Raw genomic sequence first — 27,902 nt, 5'->3', positions numbered from 1 at the left:
CATCTTAAGGTCCTTATATTATTCATAAGGAGAATAAAGACAATGATCGATTTTATTTATTAAGTTAAATATGCATTAAAATTTCTAGAGTAACTATTAAACAACACAAATAATGTGCAAATTCTAATTTATTAAGTGGAAAAATTGAAATGTGGAAAAAAACTTAAAAAAATGCAAGAAAGAAGAAAAACGAAATGTTCAAAACATTTGAATAAGGGTTTGAACTAAGCATGTCTGCTTACGTGTGGATTTTTTTGATAAATAGAGTCCAGTATTGTAAATGTATTTTCTCTTCCTCATGATTTTACTAATAACATTTTCTTTTCTCTAGCTTACTTTATTATAAGAATACAGAACATGATACATATAGTATATAAAATATGTATTAATCAACTGTTTATGAGTAAGGCTTCTGGTCAACAGTAGGTAAGTTTTGGGGGATCAAAATTTGTATGTGGATTTTTGACTGCGTGGGGGTTGGTACCCCTAACACTGTATATACAAGAAGGAAATCGTATAAAATATGTTAGACAAAAAGATGCTAGAATGAGTCTTAAGTTTAAGAATAAATCTAGGGGCGCCTGGGTGGCTCAGTTGGTTGAGCGTCTGATTTCGGCTCAGGTCGTGATCTCACGGTTTGTGAGTTTGAGCCCCATGTCGGGCTCTGTGCTGACAGCTTGGAACCTGGAGCTTGCTTTGGATTCTGTGTCTCCTCCTCTCTCTGCCCCTCCCCTGCTCATGCTCTGTCTCTCTGTCTCTCAGTAATAAATATGTTAAAAAAAAAAAAAAAAAGAATAAATCTAGCATGGGGCACCTGGCTGGTTCAATCAATGGAGCATGTGGCTCTTGATCTCAGGGTTGTAGGTTTGAGCTCCATGTTAGGTGTAGAGATTACTTAAAAATAAAATCTTGGGGCGCCTGGGTGTCTCAGTTGGTTAAGCGTCTGACTTCGGCTCAGGTCATGATCTCTTACTTCATGGTTTTGCGCCCTGCATCAGGCTCTGTGCTGACAGCTCGGAGCCTGGAGCCTGCTTCAGATTCTGTGTCTCCCTCTCTCTCTGCCCCTCCCATGCTTGTGCTCTCTCTCTTTCAAAAATAAACATTTAAAAAAGAAAGAAAGAAAATCTTAAAAGAAATAAATCAGGCAAAAAATGTAACAAGATTTAATTAAAATATTCAATTTTACTGAAAGACATTAAAGAAGGGTTAAATGAAGAGATATACAATACTCATTGGCAGGAACGCTCAACTTTATAAAGTTATTTACTTTCCTCCAATAAACACTCCAGTAGGTATGTATATATGTATAACTTCATAAGTCTATTCTAAAATATGTAAGGAACAGCAAAGAGCTAAAAAAAAGTCTCAGATACTCTTGATAACAAGAGCAAAAAATAAGAGACATCAACGAGATCTAAAGAAATATTTATAAATTAGACTAATTAAGAGAGTATTATATGGGTGCAGGAACAGACAAGCAGATAAATGTAACAGGTTACGAGTCCATAAACAGACCATGTAAATATTTACATCCGATATGACAGAAGTGACATTGCAAATCAATAGGGAAACCAGAGACCATTTAGTAGGGACAGAAAAATTCGGTTTCCATGTTGAAAAATGAAATAGATCCCAAATCATAAAACAGAAAAATAAATTCCAGTTTAAGCTTATTTACTTATTTTGAGAGAGATAGAGACAGCTCAAGTGGGGGAGGAGGAGGGGGGAGAGAGAGAGAGAGAGAGAGAGAGACTGAATTCCAAGCAGGCAGCACAGAGCCCCACATGGGGCTTGAACTCACAAAACTGTGAGATCATTACCTGAGCTGAAACCAGTAGCAGGAACTCAACTGACTGAGCTACCCAGGTGCCCCATTTTTTTAAGTAGGTTTCATGTCCAGCACAGAGCCCAACGAGGGGCTCGAATTCACAAACCTGAGAGTAAGACCTGAGCTGAGATCAAGAGTCAGATACTTAGTCAACTGAGCCACCCAGCTGCCCTGAAAAATCAGTTCTAGATGATTAAAGAACTTAAATGTAAAAGCTAAAACTTTGAAATAGGATTAAAAGGTAACGTATTTACTATCTCTGAGGGAGATTTCTTTTTTTTTTTTTTATATATATTTTTAAAGTTTTTAAAAAATTTATTTTGAGAGAGAGTTGTGAACTGGACAGGGGCAGAGAGAGGGACAGAGGGAGACTCCCAAGCAGGCTCAGAGTGTCAGCACAGAGCCTGATGGGGGGCTTGAGCTCACGGAGAGTCGGAAGCTTAACTAACTGAGACACCCAGATGCCCCTGAGGGAGACTTCTTAATCAAGATCTCAAAGCACAAATCATTTAGTAAAAGCTTGGTAAATTTAAGCATGCTAAAATCAAGAGTCTTTATCAAATACCTGAATAAAGACAAACCACAAACTGGGAGAAGATATTTACAATGTAAATAATCAACAAATGATTGCTATCCAGGATGTGTATAGAACTAAAAATAAATTATAACAAGTCAAGCAACTCAACGGATAAAATGAGCAAAAGCTACAAATGTCTGTAGACAAAAACACAATGAACCAATAAATATGTGAAAATATGCTCAGCTTCATTAGTAATCAGGAAATACAAATTAGTCATCATAATGGGGGAGCTTTACACTCATCAGAGTGGCCAAGCCCCCACTCCCTCCCCCAAAAAAACCAAACAAAACCCAGCAATTCTGAAACACCCCAATGCCACATGTCATGAAGTGAGCCAATGAGGATTCACCCACTGGTTGTAGGATGGTAAACAACTAGAACTACTCAGTACAGCAACTTAGTATTGTCAATAAGGTTGAAGATTAGTTCCTACTTATTTCCTGCTTCCTAGCAGTTGTTTCTAAGATTACCCTGGAGAACCTCTTGTAGCAGGTGCACAAAAAGAAATGCATGAGAATATTTACAGCTGTTCCCACTGTTATTGAGGGGGAGGGGGTGGGGGTGAGGAAGAAACAACACAAATGTTCATCTCCAGGAACATGGATAAATAAATTGTAGTATATTCACTTAATGAAGTACTATATTTCCGCCAACTACATTCTTGAACATAGATGAATCTCACGAACATAATGTTGTGTGAAAAAGTAAGTTACCGAAGAATACCTGCCATATGATTCCATTTCTGTAAAGATTCAGAAGCCTGCGAGACTAAAGCAATTGGTCAAATAAGCCTTAACTGTTACTGTATAATTTGTACTTTGTAATATCTTCTCGGTGCACGGTTCGTTAAGCTTCAGGCTAACAGAAAATTAAGCATTAACTATGGTGCCAGGAAAAAAATATCTGCGAAATCAAAACCTTTAAAATCCATCTAAAATTTTTTAGTAAATCTCCGTGTAGGAAATTAGAAAGATCATCTCAAGCTATCTTTAAAATGCCATCGGTGAACCAGACTCTATCCTGAATTCCGGTCCTTCCGCAGGCCATCCGAGCATGAAATGCTGTTCCCTACCCGCGTTAACCTGCCATAACACCTGTCCGAGCGCTAGTCACCCGCTGCATGCCTAGCCCACCAAAGCGTTCTGTCTGGACTGTGTCACTGGAGAAGACAGAGCGACATGTCCAGGGCGCAGATCTCAGCTCTGGTGTTTGGCGTCGGAGGGTTTGGAGCTCTTGTCGCGGCCACCGCGTCCAACGAATGGAAAGTGACCACCCGAGCATCATCGGTGATAACCGCCACTTGGGTTTACCAGGGTCTGTGGATGAACTGCGCAGGTAACGCGTTGGGTTCTTTCCATTGCCGACCACACTTTACTATCTTCAAAGTAGAAGGTAAATATAATGGCTTTGCTCGGGGTGGAAGTAAAATGTCGCTTTTCCCCTCACTGTGCCGAAGCAGCTGCATACAGTTGGCTGTTAACTCTGTAAAGACTGAGTGTTTGTGAAAGTGTCAAGGATTACCTAGGATGGGGCGCCCGGCTGGCTCAGTGGGTGGAGCATGTGATTCTTGACCTTGGGGTTGTGGGGTCCAGCCCCATGTTGGCTGCTGCGATTACTTAAAAATAAAATCCTAAAAAAAAAATTGCCTAGGACGGATGAGGTATATGAACGTGGGCTGAAAGAATTAAATCATGTATTTTATATGACAAAGGGAGGTTAATAATCTCATGAATCTTTTACAAATACCCAGTGCAAATGATAGACTCCAAGGAACAGGGCAGAAATGACTATTTTATTTATTTTAATTTTTATTTTGTTTTGAGAGAGACAGAGACAGCACAGGTTGGGGGAGGGGCAGGGAGACAGGGAGACAGAGAATCTCAAGCAGGCTCCACCCTGCCAGCGCAGAGCCTGACTTGGGGCTCGAACTCTCGAAATCGTGAGACCATGACCTCGGCCGAAACAAGAGTCGGACACTTAACCCAATGAGCCATCCAGGTGCCCCCAAAAGTGATTTAAAAGCTAGTTTCAATTTGCCTCACATCATGGAGGAATCTTTTCCAGACAGGTGTGTATACATACATTATACATCTATAGACACACATATATACATGCACACATGCTGTCAGTAATTCATAGGTTATTCCCAATTCCTATACTTCCCCAGGCCATCTGAGTATGAAGTACACGCACACACGTATATATGTATACTCCTGTACATATTCAAGGGGGTAAAAGCGTAGGACAAGGAGGACAGTGCTGAGTGAAAAAAGAATTTTGTTTACAGAGGGGTTTCTATTTTTTTAAAATCATATTTAATGATAAAATAGCAGAGCAAGAAGAATTTAAAAAGTAGTTACGTGAAAGAAAAATGCCCATGAACTGCCTTTTTGTTGCTTGGTTTTACTTTTTTTAAACATGCAAGCAAGCTTTCATCGTTATGCATATTAGAAACTCTATTACAAGTATCTGTATCTTAGGGACATTTTTTTCTTGGAAGGCATTTCCATACCTCGGGATACCTCCGGGGAGATAACTACCTGCTCTTATGTCATCACAAGAATCACTATCTGCCTCGTGATTTGATGCCTTTACAAATCTGCCATAAGTTGTGGGTTTATTATGTTAAAAAATTGCCCCTGGTATTTAAAAATTTTTTTTAATGTTTTTATTTACTTTTTTGAGACACAGAGAGACATAGCATGAGCAGGGGAGGGGCAGAGAGAGAGGGAGACACAGAATCTGAAGCAGGCTCCAGGCTCTGAGCTATTAGCACAGAGCCTGACGCGGGGCTCGAATTCATGGAGTGTGAGATCATGACCTGAGCCGAAGTCAGACGCTCAACGAACTGAGCCACCCAGGCACCCCACCCCTGGTATTTTTTAAAATGTAGTCTTTCCACAACTAAATGGCAAAACTGTACCTTGGCCTCAGTAAAGAAAATAAAATTTTAACTAGGAAGTTACTAAAGCATAATATTTTATGGGATTTTGTGTCAAGTACCCCCGTCATTAGTGCACAGTGTGTGCCAAAGGATAAAGACAGAATACTTAGCTAAATCCAGGAGACTTCTAATGACAAGGGAAATATTCAAGCTCGGATAGCCCACGTAGGCCCTCAAATAATGAACTTTCTCAAGCACCCATTTGAAGAATCAATGGTATATTTCTTTTCAGTCCCAACTTACAAACTTACTTTGAGATACTTCAGAATCGTTCCCTCTCCTATGGAAGGCTTTGTTAGGAACAAGGGGGAAACTGTAAAAGAGAGGACGAGTGTGGTGGAGATTATTAGCGTCATTCTGCACATCTCTGTGGTTCTTCCTTCTCTATGGCCCCCTTTGGCCCACTGCCATCTTGGGCAGCAAGCAGACGAGATATTGCGTGGGTAAGTGTATTTCTTTGTTCTTTCTTGGGTTCTTTTTAAAAATTTATTATTTTTGTATTTTATTTATTTTGGGGGGGTTCATTGTTTTTGAAGGAAAAAAACTTTCTTAGAGAGAGAGAGAGAGAGAGAGAGAGAGCAAGTGGTGGAGAGAGGCAGAGGAAGAGAGAGAAAGAATTTCAAAGTAGGCTCCATGCCCAGTGCAGATGAGATCATGACCTGAGCCAAAATCAAGAGTCAGGTACTTAACTGACTGAGCCTCCCAGACACCTCAGGATTTTTTTTTTAAAGATTTAATTTTTATGTAATCTCTACACCCAACATGGGGCTCGAACCCACAACCCTGAGATCAAGAGTCATATGCTCTATTGATTGAGCCAGCCAGGCACCCCTAGTGGGTTCATCTTTTTAAAAAAATATTTTGTCTTATTATCCCTCATTCTATATTCCTTAACAAAATCCAGTTATTTTGAAAAATTAACATTTAACCTTAGTTCCAAAGTGGGCTAAAGAATCATGGTAGATTTCTGTGTGACTTCAATAGCTACTTCTCCAAATGCATCTTAGAAAACATGGAGTGAGAAGTTATAGTTAGTATGTAGTTCATGGTGGTCTAAATAATCTTCCCCCCCCCCCACTGAGAAGTTTATCACCCGGGGGCACCTGGGGGGCTTAGTGGGCTAAGCATCTGACTTCAGTTCAGGTCATGATCTTGCGGTTCATGGGTTCGAACCCTGCATCAGGCTCTGTGTTGACAGCTCAGAGCCTGGATCCTGCTTCGGATTCTGTGTCTCCCCCACTCTCTGCTCCTCCCCTGCTTGCACTCTGTCTCTCTCTCAAAAATAAACATAAAACAATTTTTAAATTTTGTCCCCCTGATTTTGCTTTTTATATTAAAGATAATGTATTCTAGATCTGCTGTGTACCCTGCACATGAGAGGTATTTTGAAAAATCTGGTCCACCGACAGTGCTTTGATTAGAACACGTAAAATTAATTTAACATTCTCTCTCCCCTTTCTTCCTCCTGAATAAAAATCTTTATAAAATAAACAAGTTGCTACAGAAATCTATTTTCAAAGTCAGGAACACTGATTCATGTGTCCAAAGGAAATGGGGACTCACATTTGGATTTCCTTATTCACATGGAATCATTGCTGACGATAGTGGTTGCTTTTCCTTTGCTCCTCTTTGAAAACACAACAACAGGGGTGTTGGGAAAGCCTCTCTGCCAGAAGGCTCTCGGACATCCCAGTAATTCCAAATTGAGACAAGAACTCAGAAGCCAATGAGGAATGAAAATGAGTATATCACATTTTAAAATAACAAACTATTGAAGCCCCGCTGTGTCAATTTGAGACAAATCTGCTTAGACTTAGGTCAGATTAAGCCTCCTTTGAGAAAGAAAAAGAAAAAAACTTTCTGAGCTGCCAGCGTTTCTGTTTGTTTACTTTTTGCCTTGCTGGTTACATAACTTCATTGCCAGAGTCGTACCTTGTTGTTGCTAACACTCTCCGCCGTCTCAAGAGCTGTAGGTTTTCAGGGACCCATTCAGAGGAGTAGGGACTACAGCCTTTAGAGACTTGATGTGAGCCAGCACCCTCTCTGGACAGGGAGCATTTACAGTATTGAGAAAAATAGAGGCCCTCTTCAACTGCAGTTCTGTGGGGTGGATTTCAGAAACACACCCTATGGATCCTTGTAATTCACTCCTCATCACAGCCTGGGAGCTCCTTGACTCAATCCCCAAAGCACGTCACTGTCTTTGGGGGCAATATCCACCACAGGCTATGTCTCTTGTTCCGTCATGTTTTGATTTTCTCTCCTGTCACCGTTAATAAGGATATTTTAACTGTGAAAACAGGGCATCGCTCATTGGGAGGGAAGCGGTCCTTTCTGACGGGGAAGGCTGGGTCCAGAGAGCACTGCTAAGGGGAGGGACTGAAGCTGCCTGGTGGGGGTTACCTCGAAGACTAGACTGTTAGGCTCTCCTTATGCTCCTGGCACACACGGGGCTCTGGACAGATATTTGCAACATGGCTGAATGAACAAAATTATGAATGAGATAGATGGTTCCTGATGAGGGCAAAATTGTACTCCTGGAGGAAGGCCAGAGTGTCGTGAATTGAGTGATTGAGGACATGTACTCAGGCAACAATAAGGAAGATCACTGAATTGCAATTCAGCAGACCAAACTTCAAATTCTCTTTTATTAACCAGTCGCCAGACCTTGACTTTGCAAATGAATCTGTCTCATTCATAAATTTCTTTTCTGTAAATTGAGAGAGCTGGACTCCAACAGTCCCTTGAAGTATCCTTCAACCTGAAGTTCAATTCCAGGGCTTTGTGATGCTTCACCACGTTGCAGTTCACCGAAGAATTACAGCTATAAAAGGCTCCTGGAAGGAAGATAACTGCTCCAGAGATTAGCCCTTCTTTTTCTCCCCTTATCTATTATCTTAGCTGGCTTTCTGTGTTCCTGACTGTTTAGAATCTTATCTGCATCTGGGGGGAGATAGGTTTCATGACCTTAAATGACCTTATGAGTAACAAGCAAAGTAAAGGTGCCAGGATTTCACTGGAATGAAACCAAACACTATTCTGGACCCTGGCCGTCAAGTGATGCTGGCTGCCTACGGGAGTACGAAGCTTCTTTCTCTCCTCACTTTCTGCTGCCTCCGTCTCTCTCTCTCCCCCCTTACCTGCCATGCCATAAGAATGGGGGCAAAGGAATGGCATTTGCTAGAGAAAAGGAGTTTTCTGTGGGTGTTTATTCACTATATGGGGAACAGCGGGGAGCCATCTGACGTCATAAAGATTTCTTGCTCGCTGAAATGTGTGTCTTAGTCTATGATTAAATAACAGTAAGTAAATCTAGAGGCACCTGGGTGGCTCAGTCAGTTAAGCCTCTAACTTCAGCTCAGGTCATGATCTCACGGTTTGTGAGTTCGAGCCCCAAGTTGGGCACTGTGCTGACAGCAGAAAGCCTGCTTGGGATTCTCTCTCTCTCTCTCTCTCTCTGCCCCTCCCTCCCATCTCCCTCTCAAAATACGTAAATTAATGTAATTTTTAAAATATTTATTTGTTTTGAGAGAGAGCACACGCGTGAGTGCGCTCCTGCCCATAAGTAGGGGAGGGGGCAGAGAGATAGAGAGGGAGTCAGAGGATCCAAGGCAGGCTCCACACTGACAGCGGAGAGCTGGATGCAGGGCTTGAACTCACAAACTGAGAGATCATGATATGAGCTGAAGTCAGACACTTAACCAACTCAGCCACCTGGGCGCCCCAAATAAATAAACTTTAAAAAAAAAAAAAAAGAAGAAGAAGAAAAACTCCAAGTTTTGTCTTAGGCTTATTTTGGGGGTGAAAACTGCCAAAGAAACATTCGGCATGCTTTTGTCCCGACAAAAAATGGCATAATTTTTTATGTGTGCTGCCCCAAGGTAGGTGAATTGTATTCTCACTGCAGAATCTGGACAGGATGAGCCACCATAAAATTGTCTCTATGTCGAGAGAATGCCATGCATGGGGCTGACACGTGCCCGTGTCGTGGTGAAGGTGGCACTGGAGCTAAAGCAGCCACGGTTGGACTTGGAATTCTGCATCTGGGTGCTGTGTGCTCCTTCCCGGAAGCCCCAGAGATTGTCAGGATGGCTTGTCTCCATTACCAGTCTCTTGGAGGCCAGGACCCTACGTTATTTATCCTGGTATCCTCGGTACCCACCACGGTGGCTGGCTCCTATCAGGCACTCACTAAAGTTTTGTGGACCAAACAAATGGAAGAAGAAATTGTTCACGGAGCTAAATTGTAACATTTAATAGATGGAGAGGGCATCTCCTGTCACCAAGCTCTGGCCAAGGGAGAAGGCCCCAGGGAAGTGCTTAAAAGGAGAAGAGCCATGAGCGTTTTTTATGACGAGACGCAAGACGCATTTTTCGAGACACATAATGATTTAGAGCCTCGCTTCGTAACGTATGGTCCTCAGACCGGCAGCATCTGTATCGCTTGGGAGCTTGCTAGAAATTCAGAATCTCGGGCTCTACCACAGACCTACTGAATCAAAATCTGCATTTTAACAACATCTCCGGGTGTCTCCTATGCACATTAAAAGTTTGAGAAATCCTGTTTAGAGCTTGGTCCTGGAGTCTAATGGACTTGCCACTTACTAAGGGTCTGAATCTCTCTGTGCTTCAGTTTTCTTACCTGTTAGATGGTGTGTAAACAAGATAACATAGGCAAAGTGCCTTATACGATGCCAGACGGAGACGCTCACCATGGAGGGGAGCGCTCGTTACTGTGACCAGGTCTTTCAGTGCCGTGAAGCGAAGCTCACATCTCAACTGTTGGGAGGTGACCGTTCCTTCTGTTCCATCAACTTGCTTCTGGCCAGACCACAGTAGCTGCTTCCTGGAATCCAAAGCCTAACAGAAGGATGCCTCTCATCCCTGTGTCACATTTATAATCATGCAAAGGTTACAGCGCTCATCAGAGTCACACCGTTTATGCTTGGGATTCGCTAGGCCTCATAAGGTCAGACCACGCTGTATTGGGAAGTCAGGTTCTGACCGCAGATGTGAGCCTGTGTGTCACGGCAGTCATGTGCCACATCTGTCCGAAATGGGAAGAAAAGATCCGCTTCGTGCTCCACTTAGGGAAGCAGTGCTGTGTTCACACGTTGGGCAGCCAAGAAAGGACAAAGCTTTGCTCAGGTGTTGCTAGCCTGGAGGACTGGGAAAAACTTTGTGACGGTATAATACATTGATTTGAGTCATATTCACATTTCACAAAGCGCTTTCACAGACATGATTACTTTTATCCAAAAGATAGTATTCCATGGCCCCCATTTTATGGGCAAGGTAACTGAGGCTCACAGGGGAGCATATTTATAACTTTGCATGGTCATCCACAGATTTTGAGGGGAAACGTTCAGCATTTGGTACTAGCCCCCAAACTTGTGTTTAAGTCCCAGTTCTGCCACTAATTTTTTGTGTGACCTTGTGTAAGCCATTTAAATTCACTTTGTTTCCCCCCCCCCCTTTTTTTTTTAAAGTTTATTTATTTATTGAGAGAGAGAGAGACAGAGTGAGCACAGGTAGGGGAGGGATAGAGAGAAAGGGAGAAAGAAACCCAGGTAGGCTCCACGCTGTCAGCACAGAGCCCCATGTGGGGCTGGATCTCACAAACCACGACCTGAACTGAAGTTGGACGCTTAACCGACCGAGCCACCCAGGCATCCCTGAAATTTGCTTTAATCAGGGATGGTAAGACACACGGACACAAAATGCTGTCGTGAAGGAAGAAGTTTTTATACTCACAGACCCCTAGAGGCAGGAGGCATGGCTCCCCACACTGGACCAGTAGGGACGCTCCAGAGCCTGTCGGGAGGCCGGAGTGAGAGGGAAGCCTGGCCGACGCCGGCACTACGGTTTTCCCGGGAGGGAGCGGGCGGAGCAGAGGAATCGGGTTAAACAAGTTCCGGATTGGCTGGCCTGAAAGATCTCCGCGGGCTCTGGGGCGTAGGGGCCGTCCTAAATTGTCTGTACCTGGGCCCTGGGTTGATTAGGGTAGAGACAGAGGCTTGTGGTGTGAAAGCTTGAGAATTGAGGTCGTTGGGGGAGTGGGCCTTGGCTTTGTTGATTTGCATACGAAAGGTGCTCTAGATCGTGAGCCTAGGTAAGCCCCGAAGGGCAGTGTCTCCCCCAGCGATCACGTGAGGCTCTAGCCGCCAGAGCACTGAGAATGCGGTAACTAAGAACATGCAATCAATATCGTATGATAGCAGCTCCCGGGGTGTTTGCAGAGGTAGGTCAGCGAGGCCAGCGCTTTCCCATTTCGCTTCTCCTTCGGGCTTCGCGTGCTTGCCTGGTTTTCGGCGCTGGTTTTCTCCTGGTAAATATTTCTTGTGGAAAGGGTTCAGGTTTATTTTTCACAGGGTTCACTGCTCTTCTCTCTGCCCACGGCCCGCCCATCTGACCACACATGCGACAAGTCAGCTCTACCGTGTCCCCTCCGCACGGATTCCGTTACTCGTTCGTTCTCTTCCTAAAAGACACAAAGGACGCTTTCGGGGCAAACGGTATGGTGACGTTAGTAATTTCAAAACGTCCTGCTGCTGCGCACTTTTAGGTGATCCCAGGGTGCTTCGTAACTCTGTTGCTCTTAAATGAACCTGGGATAATGAAGCTGCCAGGAACCAGCTGGTTTACAACTGGGCTTTGGCCAGATTTTTGTATGTATTACGGGAAAATTGATTACCAAAGGTTGACAATTTGGCAAATTGCCGTGATGCCATATTACAACTACAAAGGAACCCGGTAAATAGTTAATTCATTTATTAACTAATAAGTGCCTTCATCAAAGCGTTCATTAGAGTCCTTGGCACACAATATAGGTCTGGGGACTCAGTGAGGAAAAGGACATAAGCTTATCCTCAGTGGAGGTGCTGACACCCGTGTAGCTGACAATTAGCTCAGAATGAGAAGTGAGATCTGATGGTAAAGTTCAGGGGGGAGGCAGACTTCCCAGAAGAACGAGTGCTTGATCCAGCTTGAAAGATGGGTAGAAGTTTGCCAAGGAGAGAGACAGGGAGTGCATTTCAGGCCATGGGACTCCTCCAGCTCTACAATTTAACAACTGCACGACTCCGGGCAAAACGCTGGACCCCTGAGCTCTCCATCTGTAAAATGGGAACCATATCCCCTCCTTCAGAGGCTGGTGATGAGGATTAAGTGAGTTAACTTGTGGAGAGCGTTTAGAACAGTGTCAGGCACAGAAAGCAAAGGCCTCAGAGCCGGAAGGAACCAAGTGCCTCAGGGAACTGTGAGCAGGAAGAGTGGGGGGGTGGGGAGGGACGTGAAAAGTCAGCCTGCAGGTATCGCAGAAGGGGAGCTTGCCAAGGGACCTTTAAGCTCCCTGAAGAAATGTAGACTTTGTCTCGGAGAGGCTGGAGAGCTATTGAGACATTTCAAACAGAGAATACCGGATAGGGCCTGCATTCTAGAAAGAAAGATCTTGCCGTATTTCGTATTAGAACCTGAACCAAGGGGACAGCAGTGGGAACAGACAAGGAAGATACTTGGGGGTAGAAGTGATAAGACTTAGCAATGTGGTGGCTCATGAGGGGTGAGTTGCATTAAGGACGCCCCTGAGCACTCCTGTCTGGATATATGATGAGCAGTGACAGAGAAAGCTGCTGCAGAGCAGGTCGAAAGCTTAATGCAACCTCAGGGAGTCACATAAGAATATCGGAGTTAGGAGGGTAATAGTATTACCCCATATTTTGTAGTTCCGTTGTCTTGTGCTGGTCTTGGGCACCATATTTTAAAGGATCTGGACATAAATCACATTCATTGACTCTAGAGGACAATGAGTTGGAGGATGAGGGTTCATGAAATAAATTCACAATGGCAATGGTCTAACCTGGAAAAAAGGGGGGGGGGGGAGAATATGGTCGAGGAGGGGGAGTGGGAAAGAGACAAGTATTACTACTGGGTAAACTTTGCTTTGGAATCAGATGTAGGGGCTCTACAAAGAAGAAACTTCTACTGGAGCTGCCCAACAATAGAATAGGTTGTCCCACAAAGAACTGGCTAGAAGGATCCAGGGGAGGCTGACGATTCTCTGCTAAAATGTTGGTAGAAATAATTCCTGCACTGGCTGGGAAGGTAGAATAGTCATTTCCAGTTTGAGATCTGAGATTCCGTGAACATGTCAAAAGTGAAAGAGATATTTAAACATCAATTTTCCTGATTTGATGTTGACTTAAATATTTTTTGGACAACTGCTGGGGTCTGTGCTGGGCACTTGAGAACATAGCAATAAAAAGGCTTTGTCTTTGCCCTAGAAGGGAACATCAGTTAAAGTAGTAAATGTTCTAATATATATGTTATATTAATGTTATTATATTTGAACCAATGTATTTATATGTTAGAATTAAAATAATGAATATGTAATTCCCCATCTATATTGATATTTTACAGACTCTTAAAAAAAATTTTTTTTTAATATTCATTTATTTTTGAGAGAGAGAGAAAGAGAGCAAGCGAGCATGAGCAGGGGAGGGGCACAGAGAGAGGGAGACACGGAATCCGGCAGGCTTCAGGCTCTGAGCTGTCAGCACAGAGCCCAATGCAGGGCTGGAACTCATGAACCATGAGATCATGACCTGAGCCAAAGTCAGATGCCCAACCGACTGAGCCACCCAGGCACCCCTATATTGATATTTTAAAAGGTCCTAAGCAAATCCAAGGGATGCCACCTAACCCTTGCCAGGGAAGGAATGACTCCTAAATTTAAGCATAAAGCTAAATGATGGGGACTGGAGATTTGACAGGACAAGTCTTGCCTTTTTTTTTTTTTTTAATGTTTATTTACTTTTGTGAGAGAGAGGGAGAGAGAGTGTGTGCAAGAGGGGGGGAGGCAGAGGGAGGGAGACAGATCTGAGGCAGGCTCCACACTGACAGCAGAAAGCCCAATGTGGGGCCCTGGGGCTCGAACTCACAAACCGTGAGATCACAACCTGAAGTGAAGTCCCACGCTTAACCAACTGGGCCATCCAGGACAAGTCTTACCTTTAAATTTCTTTGGCTCAATATTTTTGTTCATATGTACCAAATATAGCTCATGTATAAAAACCAGACCAGGGGGCGCCTGGGTGGCGCAGTCGGTTAAGCGTCCGACTTCAGCCAGGTCACGATCTCGCGGTCCGTGAGTTCGAGCCCCGCGTCTGGCTCTGGGCTGATGGCTCAGAGCCTGGAGCCTGTTTCCGATTCTGTGTCTCCCTCTCTCTCTGCCCCTCCCCCGTTCATGCTCTGTCTCTCTCTGTCCCAAAAATAAATAAATGTTGAAAAAAAAATAAAAAAACAAAAAAAAACCAGACCAGCCATCCTCTTGGGAGACTGATTCTCTCCAGAACACAAAATGTGGACTTTTGGCAAGTGGGGCAGAGGGAATGAAGGCTATTTTCTATCTAACTACAGCCAGATGTTTTCATTTAATCCACCAGCAAACACTGAGCCAGTTTTATCTGAGGGTTTCAGCCCGCTCAATAGGATTCCTATAAATGTTCCTACCAAACTGATTCTCTGCTATATCGAGATCCTTCCTTGGCCCTGTGCCCTGGCTCCATGTGCTTACTGCTTTGCTCAGCCTCCCAGTTCCCGGAGATCAGCTGATGCCCACTCTCCCTCCTGTTTGAACCTGGACTTCAGACCCCTCGTTTCGTTCTGCCGGCTAATGTTTGGGTTCCAGGCCAGACCTGTCTTATTACTGTCCTGCACGATAATTCCAGCCTGCTTGCCCACTCAGCCCTGACCCATTGCCTTCTCTGAACTCAACTGATCTGCCTCCTGCTTCCACTCCCTCACCAGAACACGCTCTCCTGCCACCCTGTGCCTCGGGAAGAACTACCGGGGGATATCTCCAAGCTGTGAGCATTTGGGGGAAAAGGAGAAGCAGGTGGGAAAGGGTGAAGCAGAAATACAAAGCCTAGGTGACAAATGGAAGTGCCAACAGTCGGCTGTGGCTTTGATAGGAGGTGGAGCCACAAAGAGGGACCAGTGGACACTATTATAGAATTATCTGGAATCCATTTGTATTATATTATTATATTATATTATTAATATTATATTAATATTATATTATATTGTATTATTATTATATATACAATATTATATATGTGTATATATATTATATACACATATATACACTATATATGTATATATATTATATATACAATATTATATATTATATTATATTATATTATATTATATTATATTATATTATATTATATTGTATTATAACATGGGAAAATACCCGTGTTATCCTACTGAGAACCTCTATCCCAGATTCAAGTTAGGACTGGGAACAACAGTCCTAGTTAGGACTGGGAACAAGTTTGAGCCTGAGAGAAGGTAGCGCTTTCCCCTTGAAACTTCCTATTCCAGCTGTAGCTCCAACTCTATCCTGTAGGGGGCGCCGAGGTCCTTGTGGGCCCAGTATTATGGCCTCTGTTCTGTCCCGCTCTTTCTGCTTCTGCTTCTGGTGCCTTCGTTAATCCTTCCTGGGAGTGGTGGGGGCGGGGTGGAGGTGGGGGTCTGCCTTTGCCCAGGGTGGTGAGCCATCCAGTTTGTGGTCCAGTTCCACTAGAATTATACAGCAGATTCATGCTAGCATGTTCGTGCCATGTGGACATGCACATGTGGACCCAGCTGGTTCTTCAGCCAACTATACAGCCGTACCACTCTCACCATGCAGACACACTTACACATTCCACACACACGCACACAGGCTCACATTCACTGTGTGGGTACCACACACATACACAGACACCAACCATTCAGGTTCCACGTCGAACCACACACAACCACCCACCAGTGCAGAACTTCGCACGTATCGCACACAATACCCAGAGGAGCCAAAAGACAGACTCCGAGACCGAGGTTTTCACGAACAGTTAGAAATGTGGAACCACTGGACCGAAAGTTGAAGATCGCTGCTTGTCAGCACCAGAATAGGAAGAAATTCACACTGAAGCAGGGGTCAGCAGAGGAAACTTAGCTTCTGGCCTCATCCTCGATGCCTCTCACAGCCCTGGAGTACAGTCTCCACCACACTGTCCTCTTTGTCTACTAGATGTATTTTTAATCACCTTACCTCCTTCTGGGTCTCCTAGCTTGCTAAGTACAGGTGAAATTTGGGGCCTGGCACGTTGTGAATCCTCCATAATGATCAGTTTCCTCCCTCCCTCCTTTCTTTTCCTTTTCTTATCTTCCTTCCTTCCTTTCTTCCCACCTTCCTCCTTTCTATCTCCCTCCCTCCTCTCCTTCCTTTCAGAGTAGGGACCTTGAAACCTGACTTCCTGTTCAAATCCCAGGCCTGTCATTACTAGCTGCGTGACCTTGGTCTAGTTACTTAACCTCTTTCAGTTTCCTTATCTTTAAAATGAGGTTAATAATATTTTCCCTATGAGAAAGGTTAAATGAGTTGATATATATATATATGAGTTAGCCATTATTGTTGTTTGCTCCAAACCACAATTCTAGTCTTTTAAGACTGCCTTAAATCATGAAATTTGGTCATCTTTACGTTAGCTACTTTCCCAGCTTAGCATCATCTAAAAGCCTGCAGCATATTCCCTGTGGTCTCTGTGGGTTTACTCCTACCCTTCTCCGCTCCTGCCCCAGAATTCCAAATGGCTGCACATATTTCTTCTTTCTTTCATTTATTTTTCGGAGAGACGGAGCATGAGTGGGGGAGGGGCAGAGAGAGGGAGACACAGAATCCGAAGCGGGCTCCAGGCCCTGAACTGTCAGCACAGAGCCCGACGCAGGGCTCGAACTCACGAACCAGAAGATCATGACCTGAATGGAAGTTGGAGGCTCAACCCTTGGAGCCACCCAGGCGCCCCGCCCTTGCTTCTTTCAAACTGCTGACTCCAGGCTTTCACCAAGCCTTCCCTCTTCGGAATTCCATGCTATTTTCTTGGTCTCCTCCCCACAACCCCCTCCTGACTTTCCTGCTTGTTTGGATGAAACCACCACTCAGCTGGTCACATAGGCTAGAAACCTGGAGTCACGTAATGCCTGCCTGGGCTTCTTCAGACCCCATATCCAGTCACTTGCCTAATCCTGCAGAATCTGCCCGCCACACCCTCCTCTTCTCCCGGTTGGGAGGTTTGCCTTGTCTCTGGTTCAGCCAATTGCCTACCTGGGCTCAGTCTCCGGGTGCTCCCTGCTGAACTAGATTGGGACCAGACATTAGAAAGACAGATTTTTCAAGGCACCTGGGTGGCTCAGTCGGTTAAGTGTCTGACTTCTGCTCAGGTCATGATCTCACCACTGGGGGTTTGAGCCCCACATCAGGCTCTTGCTGACAGCTCAGAACCTGGAGCCTGCTTCAGATTCTGTGTCTCCCTCTCTCTCTGCTCCTCCCCTGCTTGCACTCTGTCTCTCTCTGTCTCTCTCAAAAATAAATAAACATCAAAAAAAAAAAAAAAAAGGTTTTTCTGCTCTTCTACTTGCTCTAAAATTCGCCAGGTCAAACTTGCAAAGGGAGACTTTCCCATTTAATTTTGGCCTTTATTCACTGCATTTAGGGACCGTGCCAGACCCCACTTTACATAGCGTCTCATTTAATTCCCAGAGTGACCATCTGAGGCGGGCACTACAGTCACATCTGTTCTATAGGTGAGGTAACTAGAGTTTAGGGAAGTCACATAAGTGGCTCAATTTCATGGCTAAGGTGGTGTCCCGGGCAGGATTCAAATGTCAGACTGTGACTCCTGAACCCAGTCCATTGTCCATCCACCAAGGATGCGCCGTGGATAATTCCCAGCAAAAGGAACACACCACGACGGGGCTGACTTTCTAGTCTCCCTGCTGCAACCAGACTGGCCTTGTGCTTAATCTTTTTCCTAGTCTGTGCCTCTGCTCACGCCATTTGGGGCAAATGCCTTTCTTCGTCATCCCTCACGTCTCTCTCCCTTCAACCTCTACCTTAGATTCCACCTCTCATGCAAAGGCTTTTTAATCTTCTAACCAGAAGGGACCTTTGTCTCCATCTGCCCTCCCCCCTCACCTCCCCCCCCCCCCCCGCCCCCCCGGGGGGATTGGGTACTTTCCTTATTGTGATTTTGTTTCTCTGGCTTGTATTGTGGTTACTTGTGTACTTGTTTTTTGCCACCACTCGATTATAAACCCTGTGAAAACAGAGGTTGAACAAAGTCTTTCTATCCCTTGCCTGGAAGAGTGCCCTGCATAAAATCCATGCTCTGAAGGTGCATGCTGAGTTAGTGAATTTTTGGTCGGGTTGAATGAATGGTTGCAAGGATAGGACCACAGGGGCTGGCCGCCATCCTCGGTGCCATCACTGAGCCTATCTGGGGGTCTACCAGGCCCGTGTCTCTGCTTCCTGTCCCAAAGCATGGTGTGCTAGAAGTTGTGAGGCGTCTTAGGAACCCAGTAACCACCCTCATCAAAAGGGAGGGTCTAATTCGGTGCTTCTTGCTCTTAGGAATCATGCTGGCTCCTGACAGGACCTTCTTTCTTTACTAAGAGAAAACCATCTCTTTAATTATCTATTCTAGAATTTACCTGGGGTTTGCTACCAAGCTTACCAATGGCAATTTCTGGCATTTGGGACGTTTCCGTGATCCCCACCCTTCTCCCTGATCTTGTTTTCCTTCGCTGTAAGATCACATATGGTCCTCTCATTCAGATGTTAACATTAGGAGAAATCTCAGGCACCATTCACAATGTTCTCTTTGGGCCATCGAAAACAGCCTGCATTTGAAAGGTGAACTGAGAAATCAGAATGAGATCAAAACGACTCTGATTATTCTAATTATTTGTTTTTGTTTTTTTTTTTTTTCCAACGTTTATTTATTTTTGGGACAGAGAGAGACAGAGCATGAATGGGGGAGGGGCAGAGAGAGAGGGAGACACAGAATCGGAAACAGGCTCCAGGCTCTGAGCCATCAGCCCAGAGCCTGATGCGGGGCTCGAACTCACAGACCGCGAGATCGTGACCTGGCTGAAGTCGGACGCTTAACCGACTGCGCCACCCAGGCGCCCCATGATTATTCTAATCATTTGAACAGAATCACTCTCTGAGGATTTTCTATACTGTGAGTGGTTCTGGGCTGAGTCCGCCTCTTGGTAGTTAATGGCTGGGAGATATGGATGTGGCTGTGGGTCTTGTCCATAAATCACGCAGCCACGCGTGGCCACAGTCAGCCAAAAAAAGACCTCTCCAGCTCCTCATCTGCTGGACTCTGGAGACTGGCGGGACCGCATGGCCATTTCTGTGAGGGTTCAAGTTTCTGCACGTTATGAGCAATCGGTAGAAAGTGCAGGGTAAACAGAAAGTGCCATTCACTGAAAGCAGAGCCTAAATTACAAGCCCTAACCTTCTCGAGATAGCTGGGTACCGGCTGGGTTATCTGTATTACAAAACAGGTCTGAGGATGATTGCTTTGGAAATAGTCCCGCTTTTACATGTCTTACTTTATTTTAACTCACACGGTGGAGATGAGGAGTGAAAAATCATTTTCTAACAATAAGCTATTTCCTTCCTGGAATTTTTTTTTCTGTCAGGATTTTCTCTTAGTTACCCGGTTCCCCAACCCCACACACATCCTGCCACTCTGCTGTATTTCCTTAGCTTCGTAAAGTATTTGTGATTCTCTTTTATTGCGAACTTAATTCACAGGTCTTCTCTTCCTATTTATAAATCTTGACTCGCCCTTTAATCAGCATGTATTTATTTATTACCTTTTAACCTCTCTTATGTCTCATGACTTTTATTTTGTTTTTCCTGTATGTAAAAGTGATGCTCTCCACTGTACCAGTGTGTGGGGACCAAGGCTATCGTCGTACATTTGTGCCCCAATTCAAGTGCAGTCCAGGCAGAAATCAGACTTTTTCAGGGGTCTTGCTCTCAATATTTTGGAGCTTCCCTGGTGATGCTTGTAATCATCTCCTCATCTCCTACCTACTGTTTTCCTATGTTTTCTATGCAGTTGTGGCTTCTAGAGAGACCCCTGCTTCCCTCTCCCCACAACACTGCTGTGCATAAGCTCCTCACACTTAGAATTCTCCTGCCATCTTTTCTCCCCCAAGGTCGTATTCCCACCACTGCTGGCCTCGCATGTCCCTGTATCTACTCTGTCTCCTTCTCTCCTCCCTCCCTGTGTTAATTTCAGGTAGACTGTCCCAAGGATCCCAAGACTGGTAGCAATTTCAGTTCACCTCTGGGTACATGTTTCTCACAAAATACACCCACAGCCAGGATGGCGAAGTCAGGAGATGGCTCCTGTTGGGGCCACGTTGGGTCAGGACCCTGCAATCCTCTCTAACAATTTAAAGAAGCCTGATGCTGGGACCAGGTCATGGCCTTAGGCTCTTCTCCCTCTCTCCCCCCCCTTTTTGGGGGTTGACTGCAGGCTGGGAAGGAAACTGTTGCCCTTTTTGCAGTCTGGCCCCATCTTGGGGGCTCAGTGATGGTAGTAGAGGGCAGTGTGTGTGTGTGTGTGTGTGTGTGTGTGTGTGTGTGTGTGTGAAAGGAAGATGTAGAGAGGCTGTCAGGGTCCCAGTTCCTTTCAGAAAACTTGGTCCAGTGAACTCTTGTGGATCTGAATAGACACTGATGGCAAAGAGTGCTGTCCAGCTCTGTGTGCCTGCAGTATGTGATTTTTAAATGCAAAGGGATATTTTGGGGGCAGTGTGGTACCTAATTCCATCCCCTCTTCATAATCAAGTTTGAATTTCAAGCCTGCAAGTCCAGTTAAAAAAAAAAAAGTCATTTTACAGAAACCCCTGGCTTGTTGATTTTTTTCCGCTAGTGGGACTTTCCTGCCTTCTCTACAGTTTGTTCTGTACTGCCTGGACTCTGGAGCCACAAAAGAAGTTGAATATTCCCATTTCTGGAGGCTTCGATGATTCCTGGGTTTACCCTGTCTTCATACATCTTTTTGTGGTTCTCTGAGCCTGTGTTCCACCTGGTTCCCAGGAAACAGGCCACAGGAACGGGCTCAGGCAGTGGCCTCATTACTATTAGAAAGCTGCCTCCCTTCTCTCCCTAAGGACCAACTGGGCAAGTAAAGCCAAGGGCCTCCAAGGACACGGGTCCCTTGATTTTCTCTGCCTTGGGCCTCCCCTCCATGAAGCCTGTGATCTCCTAGGGAACTGGCGCCCCTCCCCCAGGCTTTCCCTTCTTTGCTGTATTTGATAATGAATTTGAATATTGGAGGAATATTTCCACCATTTTTTGTGCTATCCACAATGCAGTGACTGTAGACATGTCACATTTTGAAGTCTGATCTGCATTTGAAACACTTTCTCTATCATTTTCTTAAGACAAGAAAATGAAAACATTGAACTAAGTCTAGGTTTGCAGCACTTGCCAATCTCTGTGGTGTAAATGGTGTAAATACTCCTAACATGGCAATGTCAAGCTACCCACGTGATGTTCTTGAACACAGAGTTGGGAAGATACGTGCACTGGCACAAAGTCGTGTGGATGTAATAGACCTGAAAGCCTCCAGAGCATAGAGAATGATTTAGGAAGTGATGTGTTTTGAGTATTTATTACCTTTGTCTTCAAGATAACTTATTTCATTGTAACTTTACATACTATTTTATTTTATTTTATTTTATTTTATTTTATTTTATTAGAGAGAGAGAGAGCATGTGGGTGGGGGAAAGGGCCAGAAGGAGAGAGACAGAGACAGAGACAGAGAGACAGAGAGAGAATCTAGAGCAGGCTCCATGCTCAGCATGGAGCCCAACTCAGGACTCAATACCACGACCCTGGGATCATGATCTGAGTCAAAATCAAGAGTTGGATGCTCAGCCAACTGAACCACCCAGGTGCCCCAATCTTTTTTAAAGGCTGCGTTTAAAAATGGGCATGCAAAGTTCCTGAAAATTTAACAATTGGCTCTCAAGAGCTGGTATGAGCCGGGGAAGCCAGCCTCAGTATATGGCAGGTTACGGAGGAACGTACTGTATCTCCCCTAGACTTAGATCTAGCAGGACAGGCTCCAGCCTCATTGCCTTTGTTTTTCCTTTACCATCTTACACACAGCAGGTACAATATGACAACATGGAAGCCAGCCAGAGAAAATATGCTTCCTCCTTTGGATCTGCCTCACAGGTGACAGCACTTTTCCTATGGCTCCGGTTTCACACTACTTTGTCTCACTATCACCAGTACATCTGCTTCATTTCTCCTGCTACATGTTAGCTTCTTGCAGCTTGGAACTCAGTCTTGATCATGGTCCTGGACTCCTGGGATCCAGGACATATTAGACCTCCTCATTCCTTGATCTTTTCAATGATGGACAGTTTACCTTTGTCCAATCACAATTCACCTCACTTTCCATTGTTCTCTTGGATTCCTTCTTACCCAGAAACCCTGCTAGTCCTATGTTGCACATTTGGGATGTATCAGTTCCCTTCTCTTCTCACCTTTCCTCAGGGTCCTCTCTTAGAACGGAGGTTGCGTTCTCCTTGAGGGCTTGTGCCTTATTCTTTTCATCTTTATAACTCCAACAGGTAGCAGAGCACCAGGAAAATGAGGCAGGTTCAGCGCAGAGCGCTGGGTGGATGGATGAAGTACAGCAGAGGGAAGTCAGACGGCACAAGGGGCACGGATGAAGCAAGGAAGTTCTCTTTTATTGGTCTTTAGCTTCGGATCCAACATTTGTCTTAGCCAGGGCAGGAGAAACATTAATCTGCTCACTCATTCATTGTACAATATTTATTGAGCCCCTACTATGTGCTACCTATTGTTCTGGGCACTGGAGACACAGCAGAAAACAAGACAAAGGTCTTTGTCCTCATGGAGCTCAGGTTCCAGTGTGAGCAAGAGGACATGAGGAGGGTGCAATGGTCTGAATGTTTGTGTCCCCTCACCCTGAAATTCTTATGTTGACTCCTGACCCCCAACGTGACGGTATTAGGAGCTGGGACCTTTGGAAGGTGATTAGTGAAAGGATTTGAAGGGATTAGTGCCCTTATGAGCCAGGAGCTCTTTGTTCTCCTCCATGTGAGGGTGCAGTGAGAGGTCAGCAACCAGGAAGCGATCTCTCAGCAGACCTGCCCGTGTGGTACCCTGATCTCAGACTTCCAGCTTTTGGAACAGTCAGAAATAAATTTCCATTGATAATCCACCCTGTCCGTGGTACTTCGTTACAGCACTTGGAACTAAGACATGGGGACAGTGGAACAGCCCTCAAAATGCCATCAGTGTCATAATCATCCTTTCTGTGTGAATGTTCAGCGGCCTTAGCTACCTTAACCTTTTCAGGAACACTGCATCATGGCATTTCTGTTGCTTTCCATACTTTGTTTCATTGAATCTTGAAGAACTATTGTTTGAGAAACAAGAAGCAAGGTTGGGCCATAGATGGGTGAAATGGAGATTTTTCTCAGTATGTTTCAGAACTATAGGAACATTTGGTTCTACTTGTCTATTAGTTTTTGCTAAAGGTAATTCCTCCTAAAGCCACATGGGCTCACAGCATTGCTCAAAGGAAAACGTACACCTGATATACTGTACTAAGGATTATTTCCTATAGCCCCTAATGGAAAAATATGTCTTAAAAATTCTCTTCCTGTAGCCTACTGGTTAGCGGCCATGGAATCCAATCCAACCAAAACACACATGTCCTATCCTGGGGTGCAGTGTGACTCGTTAGACTTCCCCCACAAAGAATGTTCAACATCTTCTCAAAGGTGCAAGGAAATTGTTCATATTTATTTCTTTGTGAAGTTTTCGATTAGATTAAACACGAATATAAGTTGAATTTAAACTAATGGTAAATTTTTTAATAAAAAAAAAACAAATTCTAAGCTCCTGAAGAAAAGAAACAGTAACTTATATTTCTCCCTATATTGCACAGTACTTCCCTAGCTCAGAGCGTGGCAAAAATAAGGGCTCTGTAAGTTCATTTGTTGGATGAATGAATTTATTTATTCATGAATAAATTCTTTATTCATGAATGAACTTATTTATTCACTCATTACTTTTCTTCCTTCCCTTGCATTTTATCTGCTGTTTTCTTTATTCTTTTGACTCAGTAATACTTTTCATATCATTTTCAATAAGAGAGCTGAATAAATGCATATTGACCTGAATTGAAAAGAGAAATGGAAACAGACAGAAAATCTTCAGCAAATTGGACCAAAAATCTCCCAGTGAGTTGCAAATTAATCCAGTGAAATATTCTGGATGTTTTGGATGAGGGAATTCTAGCCCAGACAGGTCACACTCTCTTACTAACCTCGGGTCTGGTTGAAGGAAGATCCCTCTAATCCAAAACATCCTGCGACTTTAATTTAATTTATGAAGCAACATATTGTGCCAGTGAAGTTGGGCTTGGAGATGACTTAGCAGAAAGTCTCCAGTTTGATACTGAAAACAGATGCCATCTGACGCAGCAAGAAGGACGGTGTCAGGCCAAACCGTCGGAGACAGGTGTGAACAAGCCAGAGGTGGCTTTTATTTAACATGATGTTAGAAGCAATAAAAGTTTGTGTCACCTGGGGTTAAACTTTAATTTCACATCCTTTAATTTTTTTTTTCAACGTTTATTATTTATTTTGGGGACAGAGAGAGACAGAGCATGAACGGGGGAGGGGCAGAGAGAGAGGGAGACACAGAACTGGAAACAGGCTCCAGGCTCTGAGCCCTCAGCCCAGAGCCCGACGCGGGGCTCGAACTCACGGACCGCGAGATCGTGACCTGGCTGAAGTCGGACGCTTAACCGACTGCGCCACCCAGGCGCCCCTCACATCCTTTAAATATAAACCACACATCTTGCTATCTGCACAGCTAATAGATCCGCTAGCCATCTCTACACATTTGCCTTACTTTTTGAAACCCAATTTATTTTTAGGTTCCGCCAGCTCTCCTTTCCTATCTTTCACATCTGTCTAAAAGTCTTAAATTTGAGGCAAGGTTGAAACAGAAGGGAGAATAACGATGGAGCTGATGTACACGCAGGTAAGACACGCAGAGACCCTAGATGCTACCAGGCTGTGAACAGCAGGTCCCCAACCAAACTCCTCATGTTCCCCCACAAAAACACTTCCTTTCTAGCCTCCCTTGTGTTGCCATGCCCTCCAACCTCTCCTCTGTCTCCCAGTAGCATTTTATTGTGCCCATCTTGTATCTGGCTCTATTGTTGTCATCCATGCATTTATCTACTTGAGGATGGTATCTTAAACCTGGAAGAGGATGGCAGGTCTGATGCCTGGTCACCTCCACATCTCTGGAGATGACTCTGGCTTCCCCCATAAATAGGGGCTCAGTTGTTGAGCTAAATTAAATCCTTAGAGTTTCATAAATTTAACAAAATCTGCTTCTGATGAAACAACCATCTTCTACAATGTGGAGTTAGTTTTGGATGCAAATGGATCCTCTTTCTTTAAAAGGCCAGGTGTGCGGCTCAGGGTAGACCAAAGCAAAGTTGTCTGGGGTTCTGTGCTTTGCATGTTCTTTTTTCCAAAGATTTTATTTTTTAATATTTTATGTAATCTGTACCCCCAGTGTGGGGCTCGAACTCATGAGCCCGAGATCAAGAGTCACATGCTCTGCTGACTGAGCCAGCCAGGTTCCCCTCTGCACATTCTTGATAACTGATAGGAGAGCCTTGGTTGTCTGTTTGACCTTCTACTTGGCCAAGTACATAGGGGCATTTCCTGTTGCTACCACTGTTTGTTCTATTCTATTCAAGCTTCAAATACTCTGCAGGTAGAAATTACCTTGATTCCTCCCAGCTAACAGATATCATTTTTTGGCCCTCAGTTTTCCTGGAAACGTCACTACTAGCCTCGAATTTGAATGGTTTCCAAATAAAAATCCCTCCCAAATAGGAAACATAGCCTGGATTTGTAGTTATGGTATCTGACCCTTTTCCCTCCTGGTGGCCTCGTGGGAAGCCAGACTCCCTGAAACGAACCAGCCATTAATGTACGAGTATGCACAGAGATCTCTCTCATCTCATAAGGGTCTGATAAAAATGGGTTGGCATATGAATTAGCATGGGCAGAAAATCACTAGGTAACAAACACCCATAGGTCCTCTTGGCCAATAGCCATAAATATTCATTTCCTGCACCTGTGATGTTTAGCCAGTCTGAGCTGGGCTCAGTTGGGCGGCTCTGCTGATCTCAGCTGGGGATCTCATTCACTCCTCTGGGGGTCTGATGGGGGTTGGCTGATCTTAGGTGGGACTGGTTAGAGTAATTTGGTTTTACTCTACCTCTCCATCCCCTACAACTGGGCGGCTCATCTGGGCGTACCTTTTTCATAGCAAAAGCAGAGAGGAACAAGCTGGCAAGTGGTTTTGTAAGCCTCTTCTTATGTCATATCTTCTGACATCCTCTTGGCCAAAGCAAGTCATATGGCTGAACTTAGAGTGACGGGATGGAGAAATACAATCCTCATTGTGACGGAAGACACTGCAAAATAAGGGTGTCCAAGGGCTTGGTTATAAGAAGCGATGAGTTGGAGCCATCAGTGCAATATGTCACAGTTGGAAGAACATTAAGCAGTGACCTCCATTCATCTCCTCTCCTTTCTTGATGTTTTGTATTCTTTGCTCTTTTCAGGTAATAATAGCATGACCTTGAGTGAAGAAAAAATTCAGCTACAATAATCCAGTACCTCTTTTCTTTACCATCCCACAAGTCCTCAATGTCTACCCCTCACGAGGGAATTGTTGAGTAAAGGGAAGGACTCTACTGAAGGCCCTTATTTATGCCAAAGATCACTTTACTTTTTTTCCTTATCATTGATCCCCATTTACTCTCCAAACTTTTTTGGCTTTTCTTGTTTTATGGTCAAATCTCCAGAATTCTACCTTCGCGTTCTTTCCATGCTCGGACCCTATGTCTCCGTGTTGTTTGCACGACTGTTTTCCTGACTTACTAATGGTTTATGAAGCCCAGCTTTCCCTGGGAGGTCTGAACTATTCCAGGAAAAAAAAAAAAAAAACTCTGAAATGAAACAATGTCAACTTCCTAAGCCAAGTTCCTGAAGGTAACTTGCTTTAAAAAAGATTTTTTTTTAACATTTATTCATTTTTTTCAGAGTCAGAGAGAGCACAAGCAGGGGAGAGGCACAGAGAGGGGGAGACCCAGAATCCGAAGCAGGCTCCAGGCTCTGAGCTGTCAGCACAGGGCCCGATGCGGGGCTTGAACTCATGAAACGCGAGATCACGACCTGAGCCGAAGTCGGACACTTAACCGACTGAGCCACCCAGGCGCCCCAGTAACTTGGTTTTTAAATCAAAGTGAACCATTCCTGTCACAGCGCAAATGCTTGAGCACTGTGTCCTTCTGTGCGATACAGAACAGAAGAATCCACTCTTTATAAAACACTTTACATGTGGGATTTAAACTCGCTTACCAGGTTGGGTCTTTTTTTCCTCCACATCCCTGTAAAATGGTCACAAGCTCTCCACATTTTCATGGTGTCTAAAATATACACAGAAAGCATTTACCCATGCCTAGGATGTCTTGTGGGTTGGGGGGAAGGATAAAGGGACAGGGATGAGGTGGGAGGCCTTCGTAAATGATCACAACTGAGGGAACAACTGTGAAGGG

At 44.4% G+C, this 27,902-nt stretch overlaps 1 protein-coding gene across 2 annotated transcripts in view; it reads left to right on the top strand.

Moving 5' to 3' along the window:
• The first annotated feature begins 3,336 nt into the window (after positions 1-3,336).
• CLDN10 (claudin 10) overlaps positions 3,337-27,902 on the top strand; it is a 118,085-nt gene continuing 93,519 nt past the window's right edge. Inside the window, exon 1 of one of the 2 annotated variants that reach the window (XM_040487231.1) lies at positions 3,337-3,800. In XM_040487231.1, the coding sequence (XP_040343165.1) occupies positions 3,587-3,800 (214 nt within the window). In that variant the 5' untranslated portion in view covers positions 3,337-3,586. The remainder of the gene's footprint in view (positions 3,801-27,902) is intronic. The other variant, XM_040487232.1, reaches the window with a different exon arrangement.

This window comes from Herpailurus yagouaroundi, unplaced genomic scaffold, assembly GCF_014898765.1.
Source record: "Herpailurus yagouaroundi ecotype Mexico unplaced genomic scaffold, PumYag 164, whole genome shotgun sequence".
Taxonomy (NCBI): Eukaryota; Metazoa; Chordata; class Mammalia; order Carnivora; family Felidae; genus Herpailurus; species Herpailurus yagouaroundi.
Note: the sequence above shows the minus strand (reverse complement) of the source record. Positions and strands in the feature narration are given on the sequence as shown.